The following is a 12718-nucleotide window of genomic DNA, read 5'->3' as shown; positions in this document are numbered from 1 at the left end:
ACAAAAAATATCCTTGGGCAAGATGCTAACCCCAAGTTGCTCTCTGATGCATCCATCAGAGTATGAATGTGTGTGATAAAGACAGAGAGCAGTTAAGTAGAAAAAGCATAGAAGACAGTGCTACCATTTACATTAATATCATGTAGGAGAAATTAGTTTGAGAAGATTTGAGCTTTGTCACATGTCACGTGGTCTTGAAGTGCTGGACATGGTTGGTAAGAACTCTGAAATTGGCTGTGGTGTTCAAATGATGCTCCGTTGGTACAAACGGGCTCAAAGTCAGCCAATAAAATATCCCCCACTTCATTACATCACCAGCAGCACTCTAAACTATTGATACAAGGCAGCATGGATCCTTGCACCATACCATGTGAATGTCTCAGCAGACTCATTAGATGGGACAACATTTTTCTACACCTCCACCTCCAAATCTGAGGCCATGGTCATCAGCTGGAAAAGGAGGGTGGAGGGTGGAGTGCCCACTCCGGGTCAGGGACAAGTTCTTGCCCCAAGTGGAGGAGTTAAAGTCTTGTTCACAAGTGACGGGAGAAGGGAGCGGGAGATCGACAGACTGCGTCCGCTGTACCGGTCTGTTGTGGTGAAGAGAGAGCTGAGTGTAAAAGCGAAGCTCTCAATTTACTGGTCGATCTACGTCCCTACCCTCACCTATGGTCACGAGCTGTGGGTAGTGGGCTTCCTCCTTATCTCCTTAGAGATAAGGTGAGAAGTTCGGCCATCCGGGAGGGGCTCAGAGTAGAGCCGCTGCTCCTCCACATCGAAAGGAGCCAGTTGAGGTGGTTCGGGCATCTGACAAGGATGCCTCCTGGGCGCCTCCTGGGTGAGGCGTTCAAGCCATGTCCCACCGGGAGGTGGCTGGGGAGAGGGAGGTCTGGACTTCTCTGCTTGGGCTGCTGCCCCTGCGACCCAGCACCGGGTAAGTGGAAGAAGATGGATGAATGGATGGTTTCCTATCCTTTGCTGACAGGACTGTCACCTGGTGTGGCTGCTGCTTTAGCCCACATGCTTCATTAGCAGAAATGCTCTTCTTCATGCCTTTGTTATTTGAGTTGCCTTTCTATAACCTCAAAGCATTCTGGCCATTGTCCTCTGACCTCTTAGAAGGTATTTTCATCCAGAGAACTGCTGCTCACTGGATGTTTTTTCATCTTGGGATCATTCTGTGTAAACCCTAAAGATGGTTGTGTGGGGAAACTCCCAGTAGAGTATGTCTACATGCCTAAATGCACTGAATTATTGATATATGATTGGCTGATTAGCTTAGGCAGATGCATTAACAAGGTGTATCTAATAAAGTGGTTCGTGTGTGTCTGTCCCCTTTTTTATTTTATATGCTAGTCAGTGAATCCAAGAATAACCTGTATATTAATATGTGATTCAGGGGTGAACATGGTCATTGTAGCCTGAAAACAAGCCTTACACAAACGTGCGCGTGCATACAAACATGGAGTTTTTTATGTGCAAACTGAGTAGTCTAATCTCACGAGACAAAGGCTGGAAGAAAATGGTTTCCAGCATCATGTTTGCTCTCTGAAGGTGCTGACGGTGAGAGACCTGTCCTTCCTTTCACCTACCAGTCCTTTGTGGGATAACACATCGCCCCAATTATAACAGGCCAGCTTCTGCCAAATCCCTGAATAGGACCTCCATTACGCTTCTCTTCAACATATTTCATAAAGGATCCTATCTTGCCAGGTGACTCAACCTGACAAAAGAGGCTGATTAATTGGCTCTTTGGAAAGCGGCCAACTAATGTAACAGCTAAAAAGAACAATTAATGGTGTATTTTTGTGATAAAAAGGCCGGGCTGTCCATTAGAGAGGACCTGCTGTCCACTCATCAGAAATAACAATGGCCTAGCGTGACATGTGCAGCTCCCCCGCCCAAATTAATATAGTTAAAGGTATTACCTCTTATGCTTATAGGTTGCTGCTGATTATTATTTTTTTGGAGGGTTTGTACAGTTGACTCATGTAATGTGGTGATTTTTTTTTTTTTTTTCCCTCCAGCATTTGGTGAGAAAAAAATCATTTTCGCAGAACAAATGATGCTATCATTATGTAGTTAGAGTATTAAATAATCAAAGACATAAATGCTTTGAGGCTGAGTAAGGATATAAACTGAGTTTCCCTCACAGTTTTACGAATCATTTACCTTCAAAACTCCAAATGACCCTATCGGCGCAAGCATCACTTTTAATTTAGTACTTCTCTTCTTTTAGGCTCCGAGTTCAAATTAGAAACTTTTCATCTTCTCGAGCTCCTCGGGGAACGGTTAATTTGTTCTTTTTGTTGTTGTTTTTTTCTGATAAGAGGCGCTTTGTCACAGCAGTAGTCCTTGAAGAGGAAAGTGAAACTGTTGTAGAGTCCACTGGCAGCGGGATCTGTGACGTATGTGCACTTTGAAGAGGCCGAGCCGGGCAATGGAGATTGATGCGGCAGGCAAGGTTGGCCACTTTCCTCCGCTCTTCTCTCCACTTTGTCTCCGTGGCACACAAACGCACTCAGGGGCTCGCTGAGATGTCATCGTTCACGTCCCCATTTTCGTACTCAAAAACGTTCACACAAGAATCGCTCGCACGCGACTTCCAGAGCGGACGGGATCAGTGCGCCCCAGACCTCCGTTCTCATCGGTGCCCTTAGTCGTCCCAGAGCGCGCTCGGTCCTGATGTGTGCAGCCACTTTGAACCGCAGCCACTCAACCACCGCGGCTGCATGCCCAGAACAAAGTTACAGCATCTGATCTCCTCCGGGCGCGCTCATGAACACACAACAGCTGCGTGACACGCGATTCGTGGAAAACAAATGAGGGTATCTGCTCACAGGACGCCACCATTCTCAAACCTCTGCTATGCTATCGTCTGTGTTATTTAAGGGAAACGCTGTAATTACTGGAATCCACTCGATGTCAAAGAGAATTCAGTTTGTCAGAAAGTAAGCCAAAAACTTTTATGTTAATGTGAAGAAGGCAGCCGTACCTACAAATATGTTTCTAATGAAATCAGCAGAAGAAAGCTTTTAAAACATTTTTTTTCTTTGAATGAAGTCATGCTGAAACAGGCCTCGGAGGACAACGCATTGCACCTGTCAGTAGTTGCTCAGGGCAGCATCGAGCGTCTGTCGTCCTTTACGCCTCTCTCTATACCCCCCCACCCCCCAGTCCCTCCTTCTGGCTGATATGCACACACACAGTCATGCAAGCAAAAGAGCACAAACACGCTCAGCAAAGCATCACTTGAATCCAAATGAAGTGCCATTTGCGAGAGCATATTTTACTTGCTCATAATGTGTTACCAAAGGAAAAAAAGGCCATGCATGTATTTACCTCACAGAAACCTGCTCACACACACACACACACACAAAGGGGTGCAGAGCCATGTTTGTTTCAACTGAGTGGGTTTTGTTAAGGCTGTGAGGGCAAACATTTAGTTCTTGCGCTATTGAACACACACGTATAAGTCAGTAAGCTTGTGTGTGTGTGTGTGTTTAATTTTTAATGCAGGGTTGTGTTTTAAGTGTTGAGTCGTCCGTTTTTCACAGTAAAGCAGAGGAAATAGATAGGACCGCTCCTGTGTCATTTATTTGATGCCTCTGTGGCACTCAGTCATTTTACACACACACACACATGCACAGTAAGAAGCGTTAGTCCTCACTGACAGTAGTGGAATGGGAAATGCTCAGTGGACATTTGTCATCTTTGTTAGCAGCTGGCGGCCTCCCGGCTGCTTCTCTGCCGGCACTGACAGATCTGAGAGGCTCCCTGTTAGACACATTATCCCTGCCTTTCACGAGGCTCAACCTCCTCCGTCCACCTGCCCAAATGTGTGTGTGTGTGTGCATGTGTGAGGAGAAAGAGAAGTTTCGAAGTGGGCTGTGCAGCAGTGTTTCGGCAGTAGACGCAGTCTGACGAGGCTGCGGGGCATGTGTCTCCACTGACACTGACCCGGTGTGCTGTTGCGTAGCGGGTCATCGTGAGATTGAGTCCATTAGAGAGATGAAGTCAGAAGGTGTTGTCAGGGCTGCGTATCAGAATCTAAGTGGATATGAATACAAGCTCCTCGTAAATGCAGCTCATCCAGTGAGGATGGAACAGGGGAGGAAAAAAAAGCGAGAGTGGGCAGACAAGCTAAAAGCAGTACCTCCATATGTCCTCAGTCTCCTGTGGATTCTTTCCATATGTTCCACGTTTAAGAAAAAACTAATAAAAACATCAAACTCCTTCTTAGAAATCTGTAAGGATCATGCACAGTAGGCTTGATGTCTTGCAGTTGGCACTGTAGTGGATATAATTTGCATCCATTAGATGCCATCTCTGTTTAAAAGTGCACAAGGATTGCTTGGATGAGTAAGCGAGAAGATGAAAATGACAGGTCACACCATTCGTCTGCAGCGAAGGCGCCCGCATTCGCTCTGCGTGCGCCTGTGCATGAGAGACTGATTGCTTGAGAGCTTGTTGAAGATGGAGAGAAATGGAGCCGGATACGTGGCGCCTTTCCTCATCTGCTCAGAGGACGTCACCCATTGGTCTGAGTGTCGCGAGGATTCTCGTTTACCTCGGGGTTCATGTCGCACGCATGCACACGCATAGACAAATTAGTATGCTCATTAATGTATGTACTCTTCACTCATGCACGATTGCAAAGTCTTAAAAGTTAAAGCCCAAGGAGTTTAAATACCAAATCTTTGATTTACTTATCTTTGGATGAGCTTTGATTCATCCGAGTAAACCTGATACACATGAAAAATGTCAACTGGAAGAGTTAAGTTCAACTTAATTATGAATTTGCACAGTGAAAATGTATTTTTCACGTTTCCATGGTGTGAAAAAGATGGCTCCAACATCTAGGTGTGTAAAGCGCAGCCACGAAAGAATTCCTGTAAATTTGGATTATTCATAAAGCCCATCAGCTGGTATGGTTGCAAAAAGAAATCTAGGAAAAAGCAACTATATTCCAGATGTGTGTCGTCAGTAAACACTTTGCTAATGACTTTGTGGACTCAGATGTTTGTTTTTAAGTCTTTGCTTTAAGCTAATATTTACATTTAAAGTAGAGCAGCGGGGTATAATCTGACTTGTGACTGCCTTTCACAGCGTCATTGGTTTCTCAGTCATATCCTCCTCTCACTCGTGACAACTGGTCTCAAAAGAGATGAGATGAGGGAGGGACGTGATGCTGAAGTGGAGGCTTCGGAACTTTGTTAGCTGCTTGTTAGTGCAAATTGAGAATCAGAAAGCTGGTTTAAGTGACTTTGAAGGTTGACGTGCTGGGATTATCCCCCACAACCCTGACAAGGTGTGCAGAAGAGCATCTCTGAACACACAACATGTCAAGCCTCGAAGCACATGGGCTACAGCAGCAGAAGACCACACCAGGTACCGCCGTGTCCGCTAAGATAGGCTCACTAAAATTGGACGACAAAAGATTGAAAAAATGTTGCCTGGTCTATTCGGTGTTGCTTCTTCCTGAGACGTTTGGGTCGAGTTGGGGAGTAATGGAATACATGTACCGGCGTTTAAAAAGGTGGTATTCAGAATACAGTTACTTTGTTGAAGTAAATGGATTACAGGGCGGTCTTTTCCTGTTTCATATGTTAGGCTGTCTCTATTTTTGGTAATTCCACACCAGTGGAAACCCAAACAAAACACACATTAAGAGAAGAATACATTTTAAACTCCACAGTTTACCTGTATTTGCTGAATCCACAGTAGGTCCATAATTCATTGAACTTTTGTCGTTTTACCTCTGTGCACAGCCACAGCTGATTTTAAATCAGGTAGTCAGCATGTAAGCGAAGTGCAGACTGTCAGTTTTAATTCACAAAAAAATGTAAAGAATTTTGCATCACCTGTTTAGAAATTACAGGCATTTTTTATACACAGTCTCCCATGTTCCCCTTTTTCATTCAGCATGTGTTCATGTGTTCATAATGCTGAAATGTTCATGTTAAACAGGGATAGTGGTTTTACTGTTATTAATGTTTGCTAGTAAGCATTAAGCAAACATATGACTGAGACTGTAGCTAGTTTTTGTTTGTCAACATTTTTTGGGGGGGGGGGCATGATGCTGGGGCAGATTAATTCATACGCAGGCAAAGAAAAATCTCTGTTTCATAGTAATCCATCAAGCTGTTGTTGAGAAATTCCTTTCAAAACCATAAATGTGAAGCTCATTTGTTTTAGAAGACAAACAGCAGCCTGAGTAAACAGTATCTGCAATAATTTCTGCTTGACTAGTTTCAATAGCTGGCATGAAGCACGACTTTTTTCTTCTTTTTTTTCATGGGGTCTGACACTTTGGATTTGAATATTAGCACCAAGTGTGCAACTCTACTTCATTTCCATGCCGATATATGCATGTGTGGGAGGAAGAGCGACGAGCGGGGAATGGAGGTGGAGAGAGAGAGAGGCAGAAAGTGAAGAAGAAGTGGGAGAGATAGGGAGTTAGTTAGAATTAGAGATGGAGAGTAATTCTTTTTTAGAAATAGACGGACAGAGGGAGAGGGATGGCGGAAAGGGAGCTGAATTAAGGTAGAGAAAAGCTGCTAGGCACTCTTTCCCACACACACACATACATAGGGGATATCCCACACTGTTTACAGTGCAATCGAGTCAGCGGCTGGTTTATTTAATCAGAGTTCAGCCTCAGAGACTATACGTTGTCTTAATCTCCTTAACAAGATTTACCAGCCAGTCAACTTTTGGACAGAACACTCCGAACAGAATCCAGCAACTTTGACCACAAACAGCACAGGATGAAATCAGCGCGGTCATAGTGGATCCACTCCTGAATGCACCCATCTGTCTCTGGCTGTATTTACACGCACACGTGTGTGTCTGTGCACATGTGCGAGCTTGTTTTCAGGCAGATTTTTACCTGTATGTGGAAACAGTGTCTGTCCTAACCTTTTTTGCAGAGACCAGATGCTCTCTTTGAGGTAGTTTCACTGTCATTAAAAGATATTTGGCAAGGGAAGAGAGGCTACAACAGATGTGGCTTTATAGGTAGCTATGATTTGCAGATGATTTGTTTAAGGAGACGTGAGTAAAAGAAAGGGGGGTGTGTGTGTGTGTGTGTGTGTGTGTGTGTGTGTGTGTGTGTGTGTGTGAGAGAGAGAGACTGAGCACTAAAATGGGAGTGGTTCTGCAGTGTGTGTGTGAACCTCTAACACAGATGTCCATCACTCCTTGAACGCTCTAGCTACTGGCTAGGAAGATGGTTATAGGCATGCACGCACAATTATATTATAAGTTAAATAGGGTTTTACTAACATTATGAGTTCTTGAAAAAAGCAGAATTAAATTACAGTTACTAATCAAAATGTTGACGATTACTTAGATTGTATGGTTTTTATGCTTACACGAATGCAGCAACATTAAGGTTAGGCGCAGGTCTGTTTATTTCTGTATACACTAAAAGGTTAAGAACAGTTTATCTGCCAATCAGATCATTGCAGGCTGAGACGGGTGGCCATTTCCCCAGACAAGATCGCCTTCAGCGCTGGAAATTTACCAATATTTCCCTCATAAAATTTGAAAGCGGTTCTAATATTACAGTAAAAAGTAAAGCTTGTTTATCAGCGGTCACCATCGAAATGCTGGATATTAGATGTGAAGAACTATCTAGACCCTGAGGTCTTCGCTTCATTATGACTCAATTTAAATTTTTTATTTTTTATTTTTAGGAAGTTTTAATTAGGTGCTTGCTTTGATGTGTTAATTAAATGGCTGTTATATGTCAAAAGTAACCTTCCCAACTGGTCGCAGGCATTTTTAGAGTTTCCAGCTCAACTGAGCTGTGTGATGTCGGACTGCGAGCCAGTCCACCTGCCGTTCCAAATAAGAGCAAGGCTTCCAGATGTGCGCACAGGCAATCGAGCACATTTATTTCTGTAGTGCCCTTAAGGGCACCACCTGGCTGAAACTGCCCCATATACAGCTTTAATTTAGTTCTGAGGGCCAGAAGAGTCAGTAGAGGACCTATTTCTGATAACCTGCAGATTTCTGTGCGAGATTTCACGAGCCACATGAATTTTAAACACAACAAAATTCAATATTTCCTTCCTCAGACGGTTTTGTTTTTAAAGATATTTATCTTAATGAAAAATTACTATTAAATATGGCCTTTTAACATTTCTCCACAGCCAATTACAGGTATTAATAACTTGATAGGATGTCCGAAGAGGTGTAGGTTGAAGCAGACTTGGAGTAAAGTACCTTGTAATGGAAGTCCATAGCAGTAAGCCTGAAGCTTAAGTCCTCCATTTGAGTGTGACATGACTCGGTAACTACTGGGGCAAATCTCCCACTATGGGGGCACTTTAATTGGAAGTAGTAGCTTCTCTTGAGTAAAGAAGTCTTCCCTTAAGAATATTGCAGAATGCTAAGGAGCTTGCTCTGACTTCACCTTCTCTGTGTTTGAGCTGAGGTGCTCGGAGCGATTGCAAGTGTTTATGTAGGAACTGAGCTGTTTGTTTGATAAACTGCACTGTGGCAATTCATAGATGAGGGAAACAGACAGTCCCAAACGCAGGACAGCGTTTTGCTCCGAGCGTGCTCACAGAGAGGAAATGTCATCAGCAGATTTCTCTGGCTGCCATAAAACCATCACTTCGTCTCTCCCACCTTGTCTTTCTTCAGATCGTTCGACGTACTTTTATCCTTTTCTGCCTTGCCTCCTCTTTTCCTCCCGTTGTGTCATCACTTGTCTTCCCACCCCCCACTTCCCATGCCCTATCTACTTCCTCTCGCGCTTGTCTCTCCGTCTTTTTGTCCCGCAGTCTGACATCTTATTTACTTCTTTCTGGTCAGATGAGCTCAGGACATCGCTGGAGAGCAGATGGGACACATGCCAGACTTAAAAGGCCTCAGGTGGAGGGGAGAGAGAGAAAGGGAGATATGCTTAGGCAGTGTCTGCTTATTATTTATACTCGGCTGAATGATGCTTCTCTCAGCCCGTTGTTCTGTCGCCCTCCCCGCGTGGCTCGTCGGCGCCGCTCTGAGCCAAAGGGTCAATGGGGTCAGCCTCCACCCAACTCTCTGCCGCTCCGTCCGTGCTTGTTTACAGCTTTTTACTGTCAGCGTAGACGAGGCTCCCGTGGGGTCGGCGGTGAGGTGTGAGGGGGGACACACATACACATGTACACACAGACTGGAGGGGAGGCAAAAAAAAAAAAAATTCACTCAGCAGCCAGAGCTATAGACAAGGTTGCTATAGCAACAGCCTGTCCTACCTCTGAGCTGAACACCTATACAGTATAAGCATAAATGCATGCACGCCCAGAGATGAAACAAACACAAATATGCTAAAGTTGCTATACTAAAAAGATTCCCCCCCCCCCCATTACCTTCAAAGCCTAATTGTCATTAACCAGCTCGGCACCGCGGGAAATTGATGGTGCCAGTTTTATGTTACAGAAAAAAATAAAAAAAAATCTTGCTGGTGGCACTGCAGCATCTTGGCTTGAATGGGCTGTGATTAGCCAGAACTGGGTCTTAATTTAGCTGCAAAAGAGCATTAGCTGTCTCATGAAAGATTTTTATTTGGAGATGGGGGTGGTGGGAGATTCCCACCCCACCACCGCCCCCCGCCGACAGTGTCAGCTGTGTCATCGTAGCCGAATGCACCTACCAAAGTGAGATGAGGCTCGGATCTTACTGTAAACTTTCAGTTCAAAACAAGTCTCCAGAGTTCCTTTTATTTGCTTTTTTGGAAAATTACTGGGGAAATTCAGTCACTTCAATCTGTGAGGACTCGATTAGGCATTTTCTCATTTTTCTCTACACGTTTTAGCATTTTTGTCCGATATGAGTGTAGAAATTTTAGAAAATGCGTGCAGGGTTTCACTACATCTTTCAAGTTTTGACACTGACGGTAACCGAGCTAATGGTCTCGCTACTGCCAGGTTTCCTCACGCTAACGGTCCCGGCTTTTATCAAACATTTCTTTTCCCAGCAAGAAACACAAATGTTGGCTATACAGCAAGAACACTGTTCTTTGATCACTTCAACTAAAATGAATTCAAACACTGTTAGTGTTCGGTAAATTGGAACTTTATTAACAATAACACAACTTACAGTCAATTTGAAAATTTTTAAAGAACCCAACAAACCTAAAAAAATGAGGTGAAAAAGAACCTAAAAGAACATTCACACTTTCACACTAATTGGTGGACAACCCACTCTGTTTCTTTATTTAGATCTCTTTCAGGTTATTTAAGCAGCACTCACTAACTGCAACCTGGAACAAGTAATGACTCTCTGTTCCTTTCCCTCCTTTTATGTCTCTCTTATCAGCATTTGTCAGAGCTGTTAGCGGTGGTGCGTCTTCCCTTCATCCACCCGTCCTATCTGCTGAACGTAGTGGACAACGAGGAGCTGATCAAATCTTCAGAGGCGTGTCGCGATCTGGTGAACGAAGCCAAGCGTTACCACATGCTGCCTCACGCACGGCAAGAGATGCAGACGCCGAGGACCCGCCCCAGACTTTCTGCCGGTACGTGCGCACACATAAAGCACAGATAAACTGACGTCCATCATTTGTGCCCTGGCCTCGGTAGCGGTCACGTGATCTGCCTCCCACATAACTGACCAGTCGGCGCTGTCGGCATCTGGGCGCCCACACGCTCACACATATCCTCGATTCATATTTTACTGCAGCAAGGTGACCGAGAGGTCAGGGCTCCACACGAGACGCGGGCTCGCCAGTGCACTGGATTGATTTTTTCTTTTAGCCCACAACTCAAAGGCGGTGATTTAGAACTCGGTAATGTTTTGCACACAGCTACTGTAAACGCTCAAACGTACATGTGGGCAACGGGTCACGTATCCAAAAGTCACGACACATTTTACTTTCAGAAGTCGCTCAAACGGCTTCTGCATCGAGTCTGATTGAGGTAACCTTGAAAAGTTAAACACGGCCAGCTGTAGTGGCTTTCCAAGGATTGTGCAAGATGCTATAAACTTTTATTAAAGCAAACCTAGCACATAAACAACTTTCTTAACAGCAGCTAGGCACAGTAGGATTTCTTGCTTTGAGATTCTTGGAACTGGCCGATCATTTGCTCTTCTACTGCAACCCAAGTCCAAGTCATTTGAAGACAGTGTTTGTTTACATCGTTAAAATCAAAGGATAATTCCAGAAAATTGGAGGGCGCCTGCAAATTGCTTTTGACCGTCAGATTTCTTTTTCCCCGTAGGTCGGCCAGGATCCCGTTCTTCACCCTGTAAATCTTTACCTAATTATAGCGTCTGCGTGGCATTATGAGTTTCGCACCAGCACACCTTAGCGTTCAGCACAAGTAATTTCTGCATGGTAGAATAAAGATAATTGCCTAACAAATGGGACTTTATGCAGGTCAGTTTACCGAGCCGACTCTGCTCTCCGGCCGTGGAGTTTTTGAAAACATGGGGAGGTCAGCCTTAGATCAATATCTTATTCTTTTGCATCTTTAATCCAGCAGCACGAGAAGAATTATCTGTTTCTTGAGAGAAGACATTTGTGGCGTTACATATGCTCACCTTCATCCCATTACTCATCCTCGAGCCGCTAGTTTCTCTTTGTTCTCGGCACTTTCTTGAAGCATTTTCTGTCAAGGCGCATTTTATAGTGTTTGGTATGTGCATATCTTATGCCTTCTACATCCCCCATTATGCAGGCTGAAGTGTGTATTGATTCCCAGTTGCTTGTGGCTCTGTACAACAGAATTATATAAATGCATAAATGCTGCCGGGATGAATACATTCATGATGCATTATACCCCAATGGCTCAATGAATGAGAAATATATGTAAGTTTTTCCGATCAAGTTTTGAACTCCCGTGAAGCTAAAACACTTATTATGACTGACTGTCTGAGGCATGCATTTAATCAGGGCGTCACTGCCGAGAAGCCTGCGTTCTAATGCACTGAATGCACCTTTTCTTGTTTGGGTTAGCAAATGCTTTTTGCATCATTTTAACATATTTTACGATGCTTAAGCGTGCACGTGATGCCAAACGCGCTTGTTCGCCTGCCTCGCTTCTGTTGCTCAACCATCTGCTCCGCTGGGCAAGGTGGGTTCTGCGCAGCGGGGCACGTCGTCGCTGGGATTTCACCGCAGACGAGGAGACGGCAAGAAAGATAAAACGATGAAGACTCGAAGGAGAGTTTGAGGTTGTTCGGTATCACTCGCGTGTAGGCGAACCAGTGATAAGGAAGAACAGGAGGAGAGGTCACAGAGGGGGAGAGAAGGGGATCAGAAATGAAATTTGAAGGGCAGACATTTGATTGAGTTTATTCCTTGAGCATGCGTCTCCTTGTGTAAGCAGTAAGCTAGTGTGTGTGTGTGTGTGTGTGTGTGTGTGTGTATTTTAAATGTGCACAAGCAGATGGGGCACCACCTGAGCTCGGTTGATAAGTCTGTCATGCGGAAAAAGAAAGGAAAACTGCCATCCGTGAAGCACTTCTTGCTGAGCGCAGTCAATCTGTGAACTTGTGAGTCGCGTGCATGCGTGGGTGTGTTACAGTGTGCGTGCGGACACACGCCTCACACCTCCATTTCTTTACACTCGAGATAAATTTGAGTCGAATTGCACTTTTTCCAGCCTTGAATTTTTTTAAAGTTATTCTTGCGGGACATATTTTTAATTAACATCCTTTCACATTGAGACTTAAATAATAAGAGTTGCGCTCATGGTGCTGGTGTTCCTCGGCCATTTGTTAG

At 44.4% G+C, this 12718-nt stretch overlaps 1 protein-coding gene across 7 annotated transcripts in view; it reads left to right on the top strand.

Annotated features, from left to right (window-relative positions):
* klhl29 (kelch-like family member 29) overlaps positions 1-12718 on the top strand; it is a 275561-nt gene that overhangs the window by 197202 nt on the left and 65641 nt on the right. For all 7 annotated transcript variants that reach the window (XM_086263032.1, XM_086263031.1, XM_086263029.1 and 4 more), the window contains one exon: positions 10312-10510. In XM_086263032.1, the coding sequence (XP_086119158.1) occupies positions 10312-10510 (199 nt within the window). The remainder of the gene's footprint in view (positions 1-10311; positions 10511-12718) is intronic.

Source organism: Aulonocara sp. 'chitande type north' Nkhata Bay, linkage group LG15, assembly GCF_057382095.1.
Source record: "Aulonocara sp. 'chitande type north' Nkhata Bay isolate Kocher_YH1m ecotype deep benthic linkage group LG15, A_spYH_male_GT1.1, whole genome shotgun sequence".
NCBI classification, from domain to species: domain Eukaryota; kingdom Metazoa; phylum Chordata; class Actinopteri; order Cichliformes; family Cichlidae; genus Aulonocara; species Aulonocara sp. 'chitande type north' Nkhata Bay.
Note: the sequence above shows the minus strand (reverse complement) of the source record. Positions and strands in the feature narration are given on the sequence as shown.